This window comes from Siphateles boraxobius, unplaced genomic scaffold (assembly GCF_051911475.1).
Source record: "Siphateles boraxobius isolate OS27281-9 unplaced genomic scaffold, OSU_SipBor_1 65, whole genome shotgun sequence".
Classification (NCBI taxonomy): Eukaryota; Metazoa; Chordata; class Actinopteri; order Cypriniformes; family Leuciscidae; genus Siphateles; species Siphateles boraxobius.
In genome coordinates, this window is record NW_027509192.1 from 7,492,582 (window position 1) to 7,515,067 (window position 22,486).

The 22,486-nt window shown below is 38.3% G+C and overlaps 1 protein-coding gene across 2 annotated transcripts in view; it reads left to right on the top strand.

The window, feature by feature from the left end:
• Nucleotides 1-22,486, top strand: part of hipk3a (homeodomain interacting protein kinase 3a) — a 46,029-nt gene that overhangs the window by 1,933 nt on the left and 21,610 nt on the right. For both annotated transcript variants that reach the window (XM_077210537.1, XM_077210536.1), the window contains exon 2: nucleotides 4,047-5,247. In XM_077210537.1, the coding sequence (XP_077066652.1) occupies nucleotides 4,049-5,247 (1,199 nt within the window). In that variant the 5' untranslated portion in view covers nucleotides 4,047-4,048. The remainder of the gene's footprint in view (nucleotides 1-4,046; nucleotides 5,248-22,486) is intronic.

The following is a 22,486-nucleotide window of genomic DNA, read 5'->3' on the forward strand; positions in this document are numbered from 1 at the left end:
TAATGTTGTTTGCACAATTAGGAACCAGTATAGAATTAATCGCAACAGAAAGAAATGATTTAAACATCGATTTTGCTATGGTAGTGTGAATGAATAAAGACCTTTTATAACGGTTCTGGAAGCGAAATGCATCAGATATGCATTCCTCAAGAAACAACGTGACATGTTTGCATCCCTTTTATGTTTTCTAACCTCAACATTTGCCATTATGAAATCCTGCCTAGTCTGCCAGAGTGTTAGCTAGGTTGTAAGTGTGTGAGAGAGTTAGTATGTGGGTGTGTTAGAGCCACACCTGTCCTCTTGTCTGAACTTGTGCCATATGTTGTGCCAGTATTAGTAGTCTGTCTCCCATGAAACTAAGACAGCTAATCCCCATTGGTCAGTTGTCTGTCTGGATCTGCTAAGATATTAGGGCTGAACGATTAATCGAAGAAAAAAAATCGGAATTTGGCTTATTTCGTTGATCAAATTGCGTTAACTGCAATTTACTTAAATTTATCCGCGTGTTTCAGAGTGAAGCTCAGCATTGTTCATTGTCACGGTAACAGCTGATAAGGGTTTTTAGTTTCTCAGTTCACAGTAAATGCTACTTCACACAATCTCCATCTCTGCCATGCGAGTTTGCATCGCTTATAATGTGTATTTGTTTAATGAGAAGAGTTTCTAAACCTGTTGCCAACCAACGTGAAACTGCAGTTTGCGACCGGAATAAAAGCTCAGTTGTTTAATGTTTGAAAAGGAGTAAATGAAGGCAGAAATATTAGTATTGTAATTTTACAGTTGAACTGTATAAAAAATGATCATATTTTCTTATTGTTTCATAGTTAACTAGATTAATTTATAATTATAGTAATAATTTAAGTAATTTATAGCATTTATTTATATAATAACAATGGTGCACACAACTTTTTTTGGTCTGGTTCTCAAGGGCACACTTATCCTCTCCTCACTATAACACTATTTGTTCACTGTAGAAATTAAATACAGGTTCAACTTAAAGCTGTATTTTTTTATTTTATTAACATTGATGACAGACAACAGCAGGAATATCAGGCTGTTGTCACTTTAAAACCGAATGCACAGACCGAATATACTGACACATCCGGTTTCTTAACTGTTCTCTTATGACAACCAAGAGAGAACTTGCAGAAACGGGTATTTTGACATAAATTTGAAAAAAGCGCAAAAGAGGAATCAGTTCTCTTTGTTTGAGCGCTGTCTGAAACTCTCTCTCTCTCTGCGTTCGGCTATGTGCACAGATAACAGCGCTTGATGCGCGGATCGCGGTTATATCGGCGGGTCAAGTAATAAAAATAACATTCTGATTAATTTTGGGTGGGTCGTGGGTGGATATGATAAATCCTTTTTAACGAAAATATTAACCACATTCTCTAAAATATGAGCATGTCTAAAATTATTATTTTTTCGACAGGCACTAATTTGCACTCTCTTTAAGATATAGCTAGGCTGCGCAGGGTCCGCTTTTTCAAGCAGAAATGGAGCTGGTCTGAGAGTGAAATAAAAAAAAAGAATTAAAAACAAAAGGAAGGAAAGAAAGAAAAGTACCGTGTGGTTGCGTTTTAGCAAAGTGGTTAACGAGGATGAATCAAGTGCTGGGTATGTAATATGCAACGGCTGTGTAGTGTTTGTGTGTGTGCGCGCCTGTTCGGGAAGTCTTTCCAATAATATCTGTCTGCAGAGCCGCAGAGCCACAGTTTGACCCCAACTACAGTTTTACCCCACAGCAGTTTTGCTGTTCATTTGTACATTTCATTTTTAAATCTTATCGACTGTTCTGTCCTAAATCTATCTAATGGTTTGACTCCTGCTGTTATTTTTTGCTCCAGCTGTTGCTCGCAGGCCTTCAATGAACACTTTAATCTTTTACATTTTATGTTTTATTTGTCTTTGTTAACATGCATCTCAACGACATAAAACTCTTTCAAACTCTCACGACAAAATGCGCATGATCGGGCAAAACTGCTGTTGGGTAAAACTGTGGCTCTACAGTCAGACCCTACTCAAGTCGCAGTGACAGAAACTGTGACATTCCAGTTTAAGTTTCAAGGGAGTAAAGCCTGTTTATGCCATTAAGGAGATGATGAATGAGCACTGCTTTTAAATGAACATTTTTTTAAAAAGAAATTTATTTGAAAGAATTTCAGTGTATTATGTTACCATTAGAGATGCGCGAATCAACCGTCGCCGAGTCCGCTGTTGAAGGTGATGATCATCCATTTATCATCATGCGTAACAACACATAAGAATAATTGTAATTTGACCATCGGGTGCGGGTCGGGTGCGGATACTTAAATCAGAGAAAATTATTTATTCGGGTGACGTTGGAGCGAGTCCTAATTTTCGCCCCTTTTTTGCGTTTTCAAATCGTTTGAATACATTGGCAAGGCATAACACGTACAAATGATAAACTTTCACTCTATGATGGTTAAACTTCAGTGTTTCCCCTACAATGTATTCAGCAGCGGCGCAGCGCATAATCTTTCCATGATCAGCAATATAACGACATTCACTTCATTCACTTTCACACTTAAAAAACCTGTCATGGCGACCGGCGGCGCTGCATGCGGTGGCTCTGAATCCCTTTGTTAACAAGGAGGAAAGAGCCACATATGGAAATATTTTCGATTAGACTAATGTCACGTTGCCATAAGGGGCCGTTCACATAGCACGTTTTTTGCGCGTGCAAATTCATTATTTCAAATGCGACCGGCGCGCTCGTTTTTTCAAGCGCGCCTCTGTTCATGGTTGCATAGCAACGACAGACGCCATGGGAGAGGAAGCGCTTGTGGAAAGGAGAAAGCGGTACGAACTGCGCTCTCCATGAAGACGAGGAAGTATCACCTACTGCTCATAGTCCTGATAGTTAACGTTAAATCATATTTAATTTTTCAGATGAGTCTACTAAACTTGTTTGTGTCCTTCAGAAATCATTCTAATATGATGATACGTGATGCTCTTTTTTTTTTTTTTTAAGATTCTTTGATTAATAAAAAGTTAAAAAGAACATCATGTAATAATATTTCACTATATTAGGCTACTGTTTTTTCTGTATTTTTGATTAAATAAATGCAGGCTAGATGAGCATAAGACTTCTTGCAAAAACAAAAAATACCCCCACAATATCATTCAATTACCACAGAGCCTTATAGATCTTCTATAAAAAGCCCAGAAAAATTAAGTGCTCACAGATTGGGTGTGGCCTTTCCCATTAAGATAACATTTTCAATAAATTGTAAATAAACTTTTTCTGGGTTGTGCGGTTTAATTTTTCCCCTAAACAATTTCTACCAAGCTGAAAATGAACACAAAAGAAAACATGAACAATCCTGTCTAAAATTATAAAATGAAGGTTTCTGTTTGTGACTGCAGTTCAAGGTACGTGCTGCAATAATCATGCCTTGAATCAGTTGATGGTATGTCATATTTGTTTTTCTCAAAATGTCCATTTCTATCCATAAAACTTGCCAGAAGTCATGGTTTAAGGGGTTATTTTTTACAAAAAAATCTTCCAGGGTGCATGCCACCGGAACCCACCACGCGCGGCTTGGTAACAACCTCGGGCACATAACAGCACCGCTGCTGGAAAAATTTCTAGGGGAAACACTGCACTTAGTTAATCCGCATATCACATGCGTGCCGAACCGTTGCACCCCTATTAACAAATAATATTTAATTAACACACTTATCATGATTCCTATCTTACCAGAGATGGAGAAAATCCTACTCCAGTAAGTAAACGTGTCTCTATCCCCCAAATTGTTGGTATTCAAAAGCGCTTTCCTCCACGTTTTCTGCTGCGCATAGTTTATTTTTACCATGCATGCGCACCAGTTATGTGCACCCCTGTATATAATCACACAAACACACGCACAGCAAACCTAAAGCTCTTTAAAAATTGCACTGTATTTTTCATGTTATTAATCTCAATCAACCTCTTAATATAGCAGGTTTTGATTTTGATTCATGTGAACAGCATCTGTGAAATGACTTAGACTAACAGTTTTCTTCCACTCTGTCCTTTATAGGTATGGCCTCACAGGTTACGGTCTACCCACCACATGTTTATCAACCCCAGACAAGTGCCTTTTGCAGAGCGAAGAAAATCGATCCCATCAGCTGTGTTTACCATGAGAAGTTCCCTCGCACTTACGTGATTGGGGTGAATCTAGGCATTGCGCACTCTACGGATATTATACCTTTATCGAGATTCGAAGCTTTGACTAGCGAGAAACCGTGCGCCGCACAGTACTACTCAATACAGACTGAATCCGCTCCACAGGAGCTCCTCAGAAGGGCTTCCTCGCCATACAAGCGTGTGGCGTCAGAGGGTGACCGTCAGTATTTCGCTAGAGCGGCCGGGGCAGTTGAAGAAAGTGGAGACCGTGTCCAAAACAGCCAAAGTAGTAGTAATAGTAGTAAAAGTGGCGGCGCTCCGGAAGGGACTGAGAGAAACGGTGGTTTGAATTTGGTTGACGGCACCCAAGCATGTGGGTTTAAATGCAAAGGGGAGGAGCTTGAGAACGGCAAGAGCATCATGCAGATAGTAGAGGAGCATTCGACTCTACCTGCCATGTTGCAAACAAACGTCGGGAGCACGAACGCAGTAGGCGTCGCCCCACCCGAGCAGAACAGAACCGGGACGGGAGCCGTGAGCGGGACAGGTGACGGCGACTATCAGTTGGTCCAACACGAAGTGCTGTGCTCCATGAAGCACACCTATGAAGTGTTGGAGTTCTTGGGTCGTGGTACGTTTGGTCAGGTGGTCAAGTGTTGGAAACGAGGCACCAATGAGATCGTGGCGGTGAAGATACTGAAGAACCACCCATCATATGCCCGTCAGGGCCAGATCGAGGTGAGCATTCTGGCCCGACTCAGCGGGGAGAACGCAGAGGAGCATAACCTGGTGCGAGCTTTCGAGTGTTTCCAGCACAGAAGCCACACCTGTCTGGTGTTCGAGATGCTGGAGCAGAACCTGTACGACTTCCTCAAACAAAACAAGTTCAGTCCGTTGCCGCTGAAGGTGATTAGGCCCGTGCTGCAACAGGTGGCCACGGCGCTGAGCAAGCTCAGAAGCTTGGGCCTGATCCATGCTGATCTTAAACCGGAGAACATTATGCTGGTAGATCCTGTGAGACTGCCCTTCCGTGTGAAAGTGATTGACTTTGGCTCAGCCAGCCATGTCTCCAAAGCTGTGTGTTCGACATACCTGCAGTCTCGCTACTACAGGTAAGCAGTGTATATTTTTTTTCTTCCCTCTAGTAGGCTTGGTACTGGTTGTTATGTTTCCGATTAATCATAAATAGACTTTTGGTAAATGTTTCAGAAAATGTATGTATTTGTGGCAATTATGAATATATAATTTATGGTGTTCGTTTTGGGGAAGTTGAACTGAGGAACGTTTACTTAAGCTGCACTTCCTGCCAGAACAATTATGTAATGCCCGTCTACAGCATTTGTCGAAGTTTGATGCCAAGCATTCTTTGTTCGATTGCAACTGCACTAACTGCCATGGAGCTACACTCATACTAACTTTATTAACTCAAAACAAAAAACACACAAAATAACATGACGCACTATTTTCTGTAATGGGGTCAATCCTGACTGTTATGGCTGTACTTTGTGTCTCCATGCGGTTGGCAGTTCTTTAGGAAGAATGTGGTTTGCTACAGTGGTTCATGGGATGTGGAAGAACATTGAAATACTCTTTTATTAGAACACTCCAGATGGTTATATTTGAAGTTCCATATCGAAGCTTACTTTGTTTGTTTGTTTTTACTCTAAAGCATTCAAGATCAAGATTTACGACAGTTTAAGTTGGAAATTTAATTTTCAGGTCTATGCTCAAAAAGTGATTAAATGGATTATAAAAGCAGCGTACAATTTAGTACCATAAAACCACCTAGAAATACAAAATATTAAATAAAAAACATTATCGAACAAAATTATAGTGCATTCATTTCATTGAAAAAAATAATAAAAAATCGGTCAACAATTGACCGACATGGGAAGAGGACCAGAGGGTTAAAAGGGTCAAAAGTGACAAAGACATAGTTGCATAAAATTTCAAATAAATGCTGTTCTTTTGAACTTTTTATTCTTTAAAGAATCCTGAAAAATGCTACTTTTCCCACAGAAATGTTAAGCAGCACGGCTGTTCTCAACTAATGCATGATTATTGAGCAGCAAATCTACATATTATAATTATATAACAACAAATAATAATTTTGTTACTGAAGACTGGAGTAATGGTGCTGAAAATTCAGCTTTGCCATCACAGGAATAAATTACATTTTACAATATATTCAAATGAAAATGTTATTTTAAACTGCTATTCATATTTCCGTTTTTACTCTATTTTTGATCAAATAAATGCAGCCTTGTTGAGCATATGAGACTTCTTTCAAAAATGTCTTTAAAGTCGTACAGACCTCAAACCTTTGAACGGTTAGTATTTTGGAGAATTGAAGTATTTTACAGGTTTAGAATATTTATTTTTGGGTAATCTATCCCTTCAAGAATTGTTGTGCCACTGAAAGGTATACAAATGAGTTTCGAATATAATTTGACATTGAGGTGAGAGGAGTACAGTCTGTCTTTGTAAATGTGCTTGGTTTGTGGGGAAGCTATCAGTGAACAAGATAAAGAGGAACTGGTGCTAGTTTAAATAGGGCATTTGAACTCTTTGTACTTTGGCACTTCCACAGTTTGATGCACGCAACTGCATGAACTCCCGCCCCATGCAGGTGACACGTGTGAATGTATCGCTTTTGCATGGGAATGAGATGCATTGAGGACGTGTGCTGGTAGTGCTGTCTTTGTGCTCAAAAGAAGTGTGATAACAGATGTTTTTATAGAACGTTATGAATAATCATTCACACTCGCTTGTTTTTCTTTTTTCCAGGAATTTGTACGTCACTCTTTATATAGTGTTCCTGTTAAATCATTACATAAGTACTGAGTAATTCTAATCAACAAAATGTACTTGATGTGCAATTATTTTGAGTGGTATATAATTGCACATTTTTACTGTTGTAATGAATTGGTGACAAGTCATAATTTTAACATGAGCATTGTAATATCCCCTTCTCTTTGTTGTGCTTTTGTTTTATGAAGTGCGCATTTTGTTCTTTAAACAAACACTTGAAGTGCTTATGATTACTGAATCTGTGTTTAAATATTTAGTTTCAACTAATTTCTTTTAGTTATTAATAATATGTATTATTATTAAATCTTTGCATGCCTGATAAAAGCCCCATGTTGTGGATTGGTCTACATCTGTGTTCAGAACGTGTGTATCCCAAAGTGGGGGAAAAGGGCAGCATGTGCTTTTGTTTTCCATTTGTCCCTTGTTTCTGTCGGTATGATCGATGTTGTAAGGATCCATAGCTTGTTCCCAGTGCAAAACTGGTTCACCTAAATTTAGGGCGGATCTTGTTGTTCATTGCTACTGTGGTATGTGAGTTTGTCATCACGAGTATTTTTTTATGCTTGGTTGGAGTAGGTCGCGCCGTTGAGCACGTACCCATGTGCCAGACAGGAAGTGAAATTTTGCAGGTTTTTTTATATTTCACACAGTTTCAGAACTGTTTGTCACATTTAAGGGGTAGTGTACCCATTTTTTATTAATAGAAGAGTCATGTTTTGATAAGAATCTTTTAATAATTTAGTTCAGACTGTTTTTGTACCATGATGCAATTCTTAGGCCTATGTTTTCAGTTCAGTAGCACAGAAGTATCTTTTTGCATTCTCATCAAACAGTTAAAGTTGTTTTGGTTTGTAATAAGGCTAGGGGTGTGCCATATCATACCGTCCACGATAATACCGGTATACATTTTTACATGATAAAAAAGTGTCATATCGCGATATCAATGATATAGCGACGCAATGACGTATGGCGCATTTACGTTCCCTAGCACGCACAACAACAACAACACCCGTCTGAGCGCGAGAGCAGCCTGTCAGCCTCCGATGACGATTTAGCAATTTCACAAACAGCTTGAGTGTTCAGCAGGGCTGCTGACGCGCGTCGCGTGCGTTTAGGAGTCGGGGCATGACTGAATGGTCTCTTGCGCATTCGGGCCATCAGTGCATCGTAACTTAAGTTTATAATTTTCAAGTCTTCTTTATTCTTATCAGTTTAAACATTCAAGCGGTTTTAAACTATCCAGTAAGCTACTCGCGCACTCTCTGAGAGAGTTGCACTGCGTGCATACATAGAGGAGCCTACAGCTCGCGAGAAACTAAAGTTATTTTTCGCGGATTATATCGCTTTAATGGGGGGAAAAACGCAAAATTGTGTAAAACTTCCGGTCTTGGTAAGTATACTCATAAACACAGTCGGTTATGTATAAAACGCATGTGACAGTGTGACAGACAGTATAATGAAAACAGCAATGGATCCGTGCACTAGCTGTAAAAGTGACAGCAGCCATAGGCTATGCAAGTCTGTCATTAATGTTGTCGTCAAAACAACAAAAGATAGCTTTAATTGTAATGAAGGAGAATTATTAGCCTATGTATTTAATTTAATCAGGAAACAGAACTAAAAGACTATGCGTTATTTTACATTTGATTACTTTATTATGTTTCTGTAGTATTTCTGAATACTGGTGTTAGACCTACACACATTTAACATTTAATTCAAAGATTGAAATCAAGCTTCCTTGTGTTGTGTAAACTCTTAACAACAAAATTACCACATTTTAAAAACGCAATGAGTGAGCAAACATTTAGGCGAGATAAACATAATAAGAAAATTTTCAACAACAACAAAAAAAATGTCTATATCGTCAAAAATATCATTATCGCAAATATTCTTGAAATATCGTGATATAACCTTGAGGCTATATCGCCCACCCCTAAATAAGGCTCACTTTTCTTCCTGCTTTTTGAAAGATCGTCAATGTATCTAGACATTAGTCTATAAGTTTGTCACTGGATTAGGTACTTCAACTTATAGTTCAGCTGAAAACTAAAACCGAAAAATAAAGTTTCCGTATAGGGCTGCACGATTATGACAAAAATTATAATTGTCGATAATTCCCTTGAAATTATTGAGATTTATTAATTATGATTATCACAATTTACATTGAATGATGTTTTGAATGCCTTTATACCATTGTTTGAAGCAACTGGATGCCATATTTTTGTATAACAATAAAAAAAAAAGCTGAAAACACTCTTCCTGAAAAGCTTTTATTGCTTTTTATAAAATTAAGCCTCAAATGTCAACTATACATTGGTATGGTTTCTTCTTTAAATAATAAAAAAGTAAAAATATGCATGGTATAATAGGGACTCACACTGGGTAGTTCTAGGAAGTTAGGGTGATTTCCCCGAGACCTAATGTTCCCCCATGGCTGTTTCCCGGGTTGCAATCGGACCGCCAGTAAAAAAAATTTGGCAGTAAAAAAGAGGAACTAAAATTCTTATTTTATTTCAACAGAACGTTTTTTTTGTGGCAAACATTTTGGCGCATCTCTACTGGATAATGTTGCAGAAAATGTCATGAATTAATTGTTGTAATAGTGGGATCCTTGGTCTGGTAACGTACTATTTGCTAAAATAATCACTGTGGCCCTATTAATAATTCATTGTGTTGCTTAGATCAGCGTGTGTTGGGTTCCACAAAGTGAGGTACTTGCTTGAGTTTCAAGTTGCTACAGGAATGGGTCATTAGGTGCCATGGTTTATTGTTTCTTATGGCCTCCTGAAGTGACTCATCCTGTTGTTTCCTTGCCACTCATACTGTCTTTGTTCTGCAGAATCCTGGGATTCTTTCTCCTCAACTCAAAAGTGGTTGAAAGTGTCCAATACTGTCCAATTAAACATTCATCCTAATTGAAAATTTCTGTTTTGTGGTTAGCCTAAGTTTTCTCTCTCTCACAGATTGAAGGAGATGGTCTCAAATCATGACCTGGAGGAGGCAATGTACTTTTGTGATGCTCTGAGAAAGCTCTTCATTTTATACAGTCTTAAGTGAACTGACACAGTTAATGAAGCCACTTTGAGTAACGAAAATAAATTTGTACAGAACATTGGAAACAGTGTTAAAACCCCGGGAAAGCTGATATACACAGGACTAGGGATGCAGCGATTACCGGATTTCACAAGTAAACGCGCTTTAAAACGCACTGTTAATTAATTGTAAAGACTATGCTACACCGAGTGTTCTGCACGAATGGAAATTTTGCAACTAAATAAATAAATAAACTAATAAACTAATAAAACCTAGTTTTGAATGACAAAAACTATGAAGAAAACCTATTGACATTTTCGTCTATGAGTAAAAACTAGACGAAAATGTTAGATAGTGACGATTTGGGAAGCGATCCAGTCAGAACTGATGTCCTGCGTTTGTGGTAGATTGCATAACTAGCCGCTTGCATTAAAGAGAAGGCCAAGTGACGGGACCTGACTCTGGCTGGCCTCAATGGATTGTGTGTGTGCTGTTCAAATAACCAGCAGTCTGTACTCTGAGTCCTGCACTGTAAATCCAAAAGTTACGCAGGCCAAAGAGTCCATCCATGCATTTTCAGGGTTATGGCTTTGCTGAATTTGCATAGTTCTCAAATACTAATTTTCCTCTTGGTACCTTTTTAATGTGCAACGGTAACATTTTTGGTACAGCCTGTAAATGTCAAATTGTTTTTCTTGGATCTGCTGCCTTTAGTTTAAATAAAACTGCAACATAAATAAAACAGTAGCTGAGCCTAATTTGAGCCATTTTGAAGGTTTTTCATATCCTGTAATGTGCATCAGTTTATTTCGTACCTAGACAAGTGTGAAAGAGATAAGCCTCATTTTAAAACGCAGACACGATCATATCCGTGCAGGCACACCCATAGAAAGCAAATTACAGGTTTTGCCACCAGCCCATAATAAGCATTATGCTACTCTTCTGTTTTTCTTTTTTTTTCTTACGGGTCATAAAGTTTAAAGTCCTAACACTCTGCTTTAATAAATCTGTTTTGGCTTCAGGAAGATGTGGAGTAAAACATTCATTAATTCACAAAGTGTGTTTTGCAGAACCGTGAAGAATTTTCAGAATTGAGACCTTGACTTTGCCCACTGTCAACCATTTATTCTGGTCATCACTTTGTTTTTTTTGTTTTTTTGCACATTTTCCACTTAGCTTGCTTGAACCCTCTCGAATGCATACCCAGTAAACAAGAGTAATGGTTCGCAAATAATGCACAACTAAGTGCAACCTCCTGCCCGGCATCTAAAAGCATAAGTGGGCCAATGTAGCATCGCTAGCAGCTGTAGTTATTTTTTCCGTAATTCTACTGTCTTCATGCGTTCATATGTATAATAAACCTTGACCGAGCCCTGCGTTCTTCTGTGGCCCGAGGAATGGCTGTAAGTGTGAACGTCTGTTTTCTGTCGGGTGTGTTTTAGATGTGAATGCCTGACCCTCATTTGGTGTGGACTTGCTCTCTCTGCAGATGATGACGACCTAATTGGCCAGATTCCTGGACTAATGAGCTGCCTGAAGGGTCTGGTGGTATGATTCACTTGGAAAGAGCACACATCTAGTTGTTAGTGCATCCCATGCCCTTTGATGCAGTATTCTTGCATCGCAAACGCCTTGCAGCGTTATTGGGTCAGCCAGGCTTCGTTGACTAGGTTTAGTTTAATGCTATTTGACCTCCAACCAGATGGTAGGTACTGAACCCTAACGTGTCCGTCGTGAATAGATGCACCATGCAGACTGAGCGCTTTCAGCCTTGGTGTTCATTCAAGTTGTGTAGTCTCTTGCAGAGAGCTTGTTGGCCCGATCTTGACCCTTTCACATGACTTGCAAAAGGACTTCAGTACAGCCCTCAAAACAAGCATCAACTGCCACTTTGACCTCCACATTACAAGCGTTACAGATAGCATAACTTTTGAGCATTATTTTCCTCTTTTTTTTATTATTATAAATTTTCTTTTTTGGAGAATCCACAGATATTAATATACAATTATTTTCATGTTATGGCCAATATTAAATTAAATAAATTTGATCTAAATTACTTTTATTTGGGATATTATAATTTACAATATGAATAATGGATATTATTTCGAGATTTGCTTAAAGGCGCAAAACGCAAGTCTCTGAGTTTTTGCAGAACTACGGCCCCTCTGGCGACAAGCGAAACTGCAACCAGAGTTGTACACGCTCATGGACCACACGCACGCATGCACGAGCTGTTAATAACTAAAGGAGCATCTGCCGCACAGATCTTTGGTGTACAGCCAAAATGTCTTCAGAGGTAATAAAGTTATAAATCTGAAAGTCATTTCAAATATATGGAAGGAAAGACATTTGAGTAAATTACTCTTATGTGTGAGGGGAAAACGGGGGTAGTAGAAAACTTTGTTAATGTGTTTACTGTATCCACCTATGATTGTATTGTTATGAAAACACGTTCATGAACAATATGATTGATTACTTTCGCAAAAGCTCAAAATAATAATCATACCATACACGGTTGGTCAACAACGTTCACTCAAATGTCTCAAGGTAATAAACAATCAAATGTCACCATGACGTTTTCATAAAAGCCAAACAGGTTGCGGGGTTCAGCCTGTTATTGATCTGCTAAGTAGAATATTCCAATAACAATACATTCTTTTTCTGTTATAATTTACTCAATTTTTTACAGGTAATAATGATTATTACATAAGAGTAATATCTAAAATAGGATTAAATCAGAGCTAAACCAGGTCCAGACCCAGTAAAGTTAGCCTCTGAAGAAAGGTATTGTTTTACAAAGAGTATAATACATTGTTGCCCCCACATACCTCATGTATACTACATACAAAATGTACCACATTCACGGGAACAATTTACTATTTTTACCGAAAAATACAATATAGCCAATGCAACGGCGTTCTTCCTTGTTGGTCAATAACATGAACACCTTAGCATGTTAGAAATGGACACAAGGCTAACGTTACCGGTAGGCCATACACAAAAACATAGTTAGCATCTTTTATTGGATATGTTTTATGTTTCATGTTGTACTATTCTTCCGAACACAATTCCTAGTTTATGAAACGGTTCACTAACAATGGTAGTAAAACCAATTCTGATAGATACATGTATCTATTCTGATAGACACATGTATCTAGCTTACACCAAAGCTTACACATTTTACGCATCGTCATTTGTTGTCATACATAGATTGGGCGTATCAAACATTAGAGACTGGGCTATATCTTACCGTTTATCAAGAAAAAAGCCAACTGAGGATCCCGTTTGAGACCAACAGCAGACCGGAGATCTCTCCATTTGTTGAATGCCTTCCCGAGGTTGACTCTCGTCTTACTCCGACGCCTGTCTGACTCCAATTTGGACCTTTTGATGGCACTAGACAAATTTTTTCTTTTCTTTACTTTACGTGGAGTTTGCGTTGGGGTTTGGAACGGACTACAAGCCGGTCTCTTTGAATCCATCTCCTACCTTTGACGCACGAGTTGTCTTCGCTGATGCTGAGAATGGCGGCGCCGGCGAATACACAAACCTGCGAGACAGCCTGGTGAGCGTGAACGCGCATGACGTCACGCCCAGTCTCAAAATTCGAACCCGAATCCCTCTTATATATTTTACAGTACAGGATTATAGAGGCAATCTCAGTGCGCAGAGAAGGGCTCATTCAGCCCATCAGGCAGTTCTTTAAGCATGTATGGGTTAGAAAAACGGGTATTTTTAACATGAATTGTTGCGCAATGCACCTTTAAGATTACATTTAACAGCGTTATTAAATTTAGTTATTTTTTCTTTTTAAAGATTTTTTCTTTAATTGAACGTTGAATGAATGAGAAGGTAATCTACATGTAAAAATTGGAAAATGCACAATAAAAGATCCAATATTGGTTAAACATGAAAACATCTCTAATATCGGCCAGTAACTGATATGGTAGTGATATATTGTGCATCTCTAGATATTTTATAAGGTAGTCCTATCTAGACTGTAGCCTATTTCTGCCATGCATCATTTTTATCTGAATAGCATGGTATGCCTTGAACATTGTGTCAAACTTAATGCATCAAGATGCATGTAACAGGGTTTCCGTTGTCCGGTAATTACCGGACATTGGACGGGAAAAAATTGAAATGTCCGACAAAATTAAATCTCTACGGCAAATTGTCCAATTAAAATTGCCTAATAATCCCGCCCCCTAACACAATCTGATTTTGAGAATAAGCCTAAAATGTATAAAGCAAAAATGCACCGACCTTTGGCTATGTTATAAAAATAAAGTAACAGGCTCTACTGTTTGAAAGTTATGAAACAACATCGCATGCTGCATTTCAAATAAAGCGCACGCCTAAAACGGCTGTAATATAGACCTAAACAGCGAACGATTGAGTGAGACGTTTCAAATATGGCCAGGCCCAGGCAGACTAGCCTTAAAAGCTTTTTTCAGAGGCCAGACCATGGTGACCAGGAACATCTCATAGCCTATAGATCAGTGGTTCTAATACGCGCACTCGTAGGCCTACAGTTTATTTTTCTCTCATCAAAACTGAATAGCCTATATGTTCATCAGTGCATGGTTACAGTCTATATCAAGCAGAGACGCCTTTGTGTCCATTTTATTTTGTGATTTCACCGGAATGAATAGAGAGTCTCCGCAACGGCGATAGATTGAAACGCGCGTCCGAGTGAAGATTGCGCAACTCGCGCAGCCCGTCCTCCATGCAAATGATAGCAGCGGACACGAGCGCTCAGCTTCATTTAAATACAACCGATTTTAGCGCTAGATCTCTTATTTAATAGCGAACTAAATGAATGATCTGCTAGTTAACTGGAGATGTTTTATTTATTTGTATTAGGTACATCCGTACCTCAGTGTTTCAAAAAGTGAATGTGTGTGAAACACGTGTGTGTGAGACGCCAATCGGAGGTTCATGTTTTTTTCCGTCTATTTGAAAGTTAAGCTAATAATAACATGTTGCATTCTATGCGGCCTTATCATTTCTTTTTTTAAGTTACATAGACTGCCTCCAGTTTTCCTCAATTTGACTAATTAAGAGGCGATATTTGACCGGCATATCATCAAAATGTCCGTAAAACGAAACCTCTGCCGGTCACTTTGACCATTTTTTTCTAGCGGAAACTCTGGCATATAACTTCAGTTTTGATTTTTGCTCCATGCGCACCGTGATGATTCATGCAAATTGTCCAGAAACTGCTGGTTATGATTAGGTAAGCAGCAAATGGGGATGAAAATGAAATCAGATCAACAAGGGTTTGTTTAGTGGTTGTCAGGTGTGTTTTAGGAACTTGGTATCAGTTTCTCCACCTTGATCCATTTGTCAGTCCATCCTGGTATGTCATGCTCTGTAATCTGTATATCATCCAATTGAGGATGAAACCTGATCACACGCAGCTTCCTGTAACAGCTCGCCATATCTGTTCGACATTTTGATTTGGGACATGGGTAGGTTACAGGTGTGTAGCCTTATACCTTCTTTAGAACCTTGAGTTTGTTTTACATGCCAGCTGGTATAAGGTTCCCATTTCATCTGTAGAAGCTTCTGGCTTGCTTCCCAAACTTTAGGGCTTACGGCACCTAACATCAAAAGTTTATGTGAGTGACTGCACAGTCTCAATCACGTTAGTCACTTCTACACCCAGTACTACTCAATCTTCATATAAATAGCGGTTTTATGTCAAACCTTTATCCACTATAAAGAAACTTGTGTAATGGAAAGGTTCCAGGATCTTAGGTTCTTCATGGAACCAAAGATGCCATTAAAGAATTGCATTTTTGAATGCAACACCCACATCTCAAAATCCAATGACTTGGGAAGTAAAAAAAAAAAAAAACTTTCCCGGTGAATCCAATACATTTGGATGTACGTCACAATACAGACAAAAAGATTTGGCACTACTTCTGTTTCATCTTGACTTTAAGCCCTGTGGATTTCAGCAGATTTCATAAAATTCTTCAAATCATTTGCTCCTTTCATGTTCTCTTATTGAATATTTTTAATTTGAAAATGCTTTCAGCTCCCAAAAAATGTCCAGCACTCTCAAACAGGACAGATTTTAAAAAAACATACATATTCTTAGCTGAATCATTGGCCTAAATGTTAACCTTAATGTAGCATCATTCCTTAACCCAGTCTTCTCAAGAACATCTAAACCAAATCAATACCTCATAATATAGCTGTTTATGCTATTGCTTCCTGAGATCATCAGGCCTTTATAGAGGATTATTTTCAGCTCCTTCTAATGTACATTGATTCCATTGAGGCCGGCCAGACTGTCTGCGTTTCTCAGCATTTCCGACGGGAGCTGAAATGATGCAGCGTTGAAAAGGCTATGTTTAATGCTCTAGTGCCTCTGCCTCATAACACTCCATGCAAAAAACACTTCCGTCTCTGAAGAGTTTGAAGAAACTGGGTTAAATGTCGTTATTTTTTTCTTATTAAAAACTGTGGCTTGTTTACTTGGCAACATTCATCTAGCGCACAATGGAAAAGTGCTGCAGAAAATGTATTCTGTGTGAAATGCTTGGTTATGGTTTTTACGCAATGAAGATCTTCTCTGCATTAAGCTGCTCTATTTCTGCAATGAATATTCTGCGTCGAATATTACAAATTTTACTAATTTTAAATTGACAGCCTTAGTTGGGATCACCCCAATTCTCTCAACAAAAACCCAATAGGATTTTTCCAGTTGGCTTCTGGAGTATTGCAGAAAATAAGCTCTGGGACCAACAAAAGTTTATTTGTCTTACACATTTTGTTAATCATGATAATCTTCACAACTTTTATGAATGAATTTTGAATCCTAAATGCAATCGGCAGAATCAAAAAGCCAAACATAAGCTATAAGCGAACTACACTGCGATCACAACATCAACATCACAAAAGGCCCAGGTAGACTTCATTTTCTGCATTCAGTTAAGTGTCCAAGCCTTAAGAAGCAAAAATATCTAAAGCTTACATTAACCACAGTCATTATTTTAAGAATTCAACCAAAAAACCCATTAAAAAAAAAGAGCCCATTTACTTCAGGACAATGGAACTGGAAGTGCTAAATTGCTAAAACTCATTTCTGGGGTTTTGGCCTACAAAAATACATCATACCTGCAGCACTCTATATTATGACTGATATCACTTTTATTTTGTCTTAAGTTTTCCTCATGCTAATTTCTAACCTAACCCCATTGATGGGAATGTGTTTTGTCGTGACCTCAGGAATGTCTAGCCATTAAAAAAGGCTTGGTTGGTACCCTAAACTCATTTCTAGAATAGCCCTTGTTGAGAGGTCGCACAGAATGTGATTTTGTGGCCAGAGTGTTCTCAGTTGTATGGTCTGCTTCTAAAACTACGGGGCGGCTCGCGGGCCAGGCTTCAGCTATGAGTGGTATGCTTTAACCTTTGGGCGTTAGCTGGAGAAAAACATTAGCTTGTCTGTATGTTTTGCAATACTTAAGTGTTATGGTTGGATATGGGAATAGAGGGAATTGTTTTTATTGCTAACCACTTTCATTACAGAAAAACAAGTAGATAGAAGCTAGAGTTGCATGATTAATCGTTAAAAGGTCGCTTGATTCAAGCATCCACGTGATCAAATTATCACAGAGGTACTGGGATAAAAGTTCATAGTTTAGGTCTGTGGTAGTGATCAAAATTGAGAAAATCACCTTTTGAAAGCAACGTGATGCTACAAATAATGATTGTATCAATTGCATTGTTACACCATGTATTTGTCATTGAATCATTCATTCAAAAGAATTTTTTAAAAGCTCTGATTCATCCATTAATGGAAAAAAGTTAAGTCTTAACCAGCGAATCATTTATTCAAACTGATTTTTCTTTACAAAAATAATTCAAATTGATAATTTATTTTTAAATAGACTGCAGCAATTAACATTTTTCTAACACTTCTAAATTACATGTTATTTGGTTTTGTTGTCTATTCAGAATTGTGGGAGAAAGCAGCTTGTTCAGTATGTGTTCTCTGAAAAATGAGAACCGAATTCAAATTTACAGTCAACAATTGTTTTGTGTTACTGTGCGTGTTTAAAAGTCTTCAACTTCATCACTAAGCTTCCGACAACCTTTCAGTTTTTATATAAAAAATATTCTCTGAAAGTTTGAGTTAGAATAGTTTACAAGAGTTGATGAGCATAACAAGGCTGTAAAAGCGGACTGAGTTTACCTGTTCAGAGCGATGACGTTAAATTAATGTCCTCGACAGCCTCTGTAGTCCCATTTAGCCACTTGTTAGCAACCGCCTTTTTCAAGACACGCAACAGTGAGTGGGGTAATACTGATGTATTTTGTCTTAGAATAAATGTGAAAGTTTGTGTTCACACCATAGACCTTATTTCAGCCATTTAACCAAAATCCCATTCACAAAACCCATTGACTTCGGGACGATGGAACCGAAGTGCTAAAATGCCAACACATTTCCGCGTTTTGACCTACAAAGTGATGTCATACCTGCACCACTCCTATTTCCTATCAGTTTTGGAGATAAAAACCTGTGGTACATGTTCCTTTATGCAAAGGGACCTGTGACTCTCACAGAAAAGTTTTGGACGACTTGAAGGGGAAGATCCTTCATTCTGTGGGGGCAATATAAAATTTAACCACTATTATGACTGCTTACACCTTAATAACAGCCTAATTGTCCAAGTTTCCCTCAAACCATGTCAGTAGATTAGTTTCATGCCTGCTGTTTGTCATAATTCATGAATATAGGAGTGGTGAAACAAAATATTTTTATTTTATTTTTATTTATTTATTATTATATTATTATTATTTTAATTTCTCCATTGAATCAGTTAAAAAAATGATTAATCTATTTGTTTGTCAACATTTTGCATGCTTTGATACTTTTTTCAACTCAGTGTAGTAATAAACCGCAATGTCCTCCTATTTGAGCTTCACATTCACCCGTTCTCATTTCTAAGCTAAACCTTCTTATGGGATTCTGTTTTTGTTTCATGTTACCGTGCGTGCTATTGAAAGTTCAGTCTGGTACAGGATGTCTAACGGCTCGGGTAGTGTTACTCAACTTAAATTTCCTTTCAGATTAGAAGAGAAAACCCAGTGATATATGTTCCTTTATGCAAAGGGACCCGTAGTGCTCACGGAAAAGTTTTGGATGACTTGAAGGGGAAGTCCGAGTAACTGCTCTCTGCTGTAGGAGATTAGATAAGCAGTGTTTGGGTGGGATTTGTTTACAGAGAGCTCTCTGACTGGACACTGAGCAGGAGGGGAGGAAAAAACCCAGTGACCCACGTCTTCTCATTCTCGTTCACACTTTAATGTTGTTTCGCTCCTGGCAGGCACGTGTGGATCATCTGCTTCAGCTACGTGTTCATATTCGACTCTCTGCGGGCGGTTGACTGCGTGCCAGACAGAGTCTGATGTCCTCGTCCCTTTTGTGAGCAACACAAGCCATTTAAACCCAGGGGTTACGCTTTGACGATCAGCCGTGGGTGGATTTCTGAAACTCCCACACCCTCTTGCACGCTGCCTGTTTGCGGTGAGAGACTGTTGACAGTGGTTTTGACACAGCTGATCTTCCTAATCTCAGGTCCCCTGGCACATTTCACTGCCCTTCTGGGTTTTTTTTAACATCCCCCGACTGAAATCCCACCCCTATCGGCGCTCTCTAGACGACGTGCCGTAAGCTTGTTTTCTGAACAGCTGCAGAGCTCCGTTGGCCTTCAGAGAGGTTATTGTGTGGTCAGGGCTCGCTGTCCCAGTAGCTGCTTTAGACTGTGGTCGCTCCAGGCTTTCCGGCTGCAGCTTGAACCAGATGACTCGGACCCCCTCCTTCCCACCGCTCTGACCTCACAGGAAATAACTGAGCTGGAGAGGAGGTCAAATTTAGCATGGCTTTGCTTGACGAACACTGACTTACTGGTTTGTACTGACTCAGAAAATGGTCCTTTTTAGCATTTGGCCATCATTAGCACTGTTGGGAAATTCCCTGTTTTAGTCTTTCTTTTTGTCTTTAAAACATGATCCTTGTGGAATCAGATTGCACGCCAGAGAACAGCGGACGGATTGATACACAACACCTCCTTTTAAAAACACTTTTGGTAAATCCGACGTAGTAATGGTGAAAATTCTCATGGTGCTATTGTTTTCATCTTGGTATCCTTTTTTATGTGATATTTTGGTTGTAACCTTGTTTTTGTTTTAAAGAATCTGATTTTTTTACCCTATAATATTTTTGTTTTTAGTAAATAAAACAAAAATAAAAGCAATTATTTAAAGACAACACACTACCATTCAAATGTTTGGGGTCACCAAGGCTGCATTTAATTGATCAGAAAATACTGTAAAAACATTATTTTAAATTGAAATAATTTCACAACATAATGTTTTCACTGTAATTTAAAAATAACGGTTTTCTATTTTAATATATGTTAATGTAATTTATTATTATGCATTATTCCAGTATTCAGTGTCACATGATCCCTCAGCAGGGTGTCCGCGGGGTCTTAAAAAGTATTAAAAGTTGATAAATCAATTTAGAGAAAAAAAGGCCCTTAAAAAGTCTTAAATGCCATTTTCCAAGGTATTAAATTTTGTATCATTTTTTCGTTATGTATATTTGCCCATAAAGTATAAAGTTTGCCTGAATTTAAACATTGTGTCGGCGAATAGTGGGGTTCTATGTAGTTTCTGGAATCCTGCTAGATATGACGTCATCTGTTACCGCGCTTCATGACTTACTGCTGCGTGATAGCGCATATGTCCCGTACGCACGGTTGTTAAACAACATCGTTGACTAATAGGGAAATTAAATATATGCAACAAGCTTAAGTTGCATCTTAAGGTTTTCTTTCAGTTGAAAACATTAAACAATATGTGTAAACAAAAAATGTAAAGAAGCATTTAAGATGACTAAGTGCGGAAGGGGAAAAACGCTAATAAAACAGACCGTTCCACTTATCGTACAGAACGAAGGTATACACTCGAGTCAACATGATATTTATCTTGTTTACATTGTTTCACTTTCATGTTGAGAAAAACAATAATATTCACATGCTCGAGTAGAAAGCGCGCTGCCGCTGACAGGCGTTGCAGATAACAAAGTTTCTAACAGCACTTCGCGTTTTCTGTTAAGGACTGCTTCTTTAACGAAACTTAACTGATAGCAAAATGATTTTGAGACACATGCTTCCTTTAAGTAATCACCTCGCTCACTCGGATTCAGCTGCTATACCTGCAGTCGTCAATGCAGTGATGGACAGCTGTCTTTCCTCATTCGACTCCTGTTTGGATTTCATTTGATTTCTCATTGTGGTGGTGATATTATAACTCGGTATCATTAATTATTTTGATTAAAAGTAATTCCGTTTTTTAAGATCATTTAGTAAGATCATTTTCATCCAAGTAATTCCAAACTTCACGAGGCTGACGACGACATGTGATCAAATGCAATCAACACGCTCAACAGCGCCAAACAGTGTATTTAATTATAACTGCGAGTAAGTGATTGGGATGTATCATGGATTCACAGCATTTACTGCCAGCAAAGCAACGTAGTAAAATTCGAATTGTATTTTATTTTTTCGAATAATAATTACAGATCGAATATTCGTTTACTGACACTCTGCGCTGGTGCATCAAATCAAGCACTCAGTGGTAATCACAGGTAAACTGTCTGAGCAGTCAGGTGTTTGTCATGAGAAGTGTACCACGAAAGAGCTATGGTTTGCAGACAGGTATAAGAGTTGTTGTTACAAATACGTCTTTTGAATATACTTTGTGAACTCATTGTCCCTTTAGCTCAGAGAGGTTTATTTTCCCTCTTCAATAAGTTTTGTCAATTGTTTTGTTTATTGGTCTAATTCTGGTTTCTCCTTCTAATGAACCTTGCATTGGGTCAGTCATTCAATTAATTATCTTCTGCTTCATTCCCACCCTTCTGAATTATTTTGTACTGATAAGGAGTTGTCACAAACTAAGACTGTTTAGTTGTGCTATCTTACAATCAGTATATAAATGTAAGGTGTCGCCGATGTAACGGTTAAAACTTGTAAAGAAAAGTGGCGATGAGGTCTTAAAATGTATGGAAGGGGTCTTGAAAAAGGTCTTAAAAGGTATTAAATTTAATTCCATGATTCCTGTATATACCCTGCTCAGAAATTATTCAACATTATGTTTGAAATATTAAAGTTTTTTTTGTCAGGCACTAATTTGCACTCTCATTAAGCTAGCAATTGCAGGGTCCACTTGTTTAAGCAGCAATGCAGGCAAAACAGATCTGAGAGAAATTTAAAAGGGGACAATTTAAAACAAAACAAAAGGCAGGAAGGAAAAGTACAGTGTGGGATCGTTTTAGTGAAGTAGTCAACCTGGACGAATCAAGTTCTGGGTGTGTGATATGGAACAGGCATTTATCATTATTGTCGTGTTTCAAGGGACGTCTGTATTTAATGAAATTACATGTCACCATCTCAAACTGTACTCCGCTCATGTTACCAATTA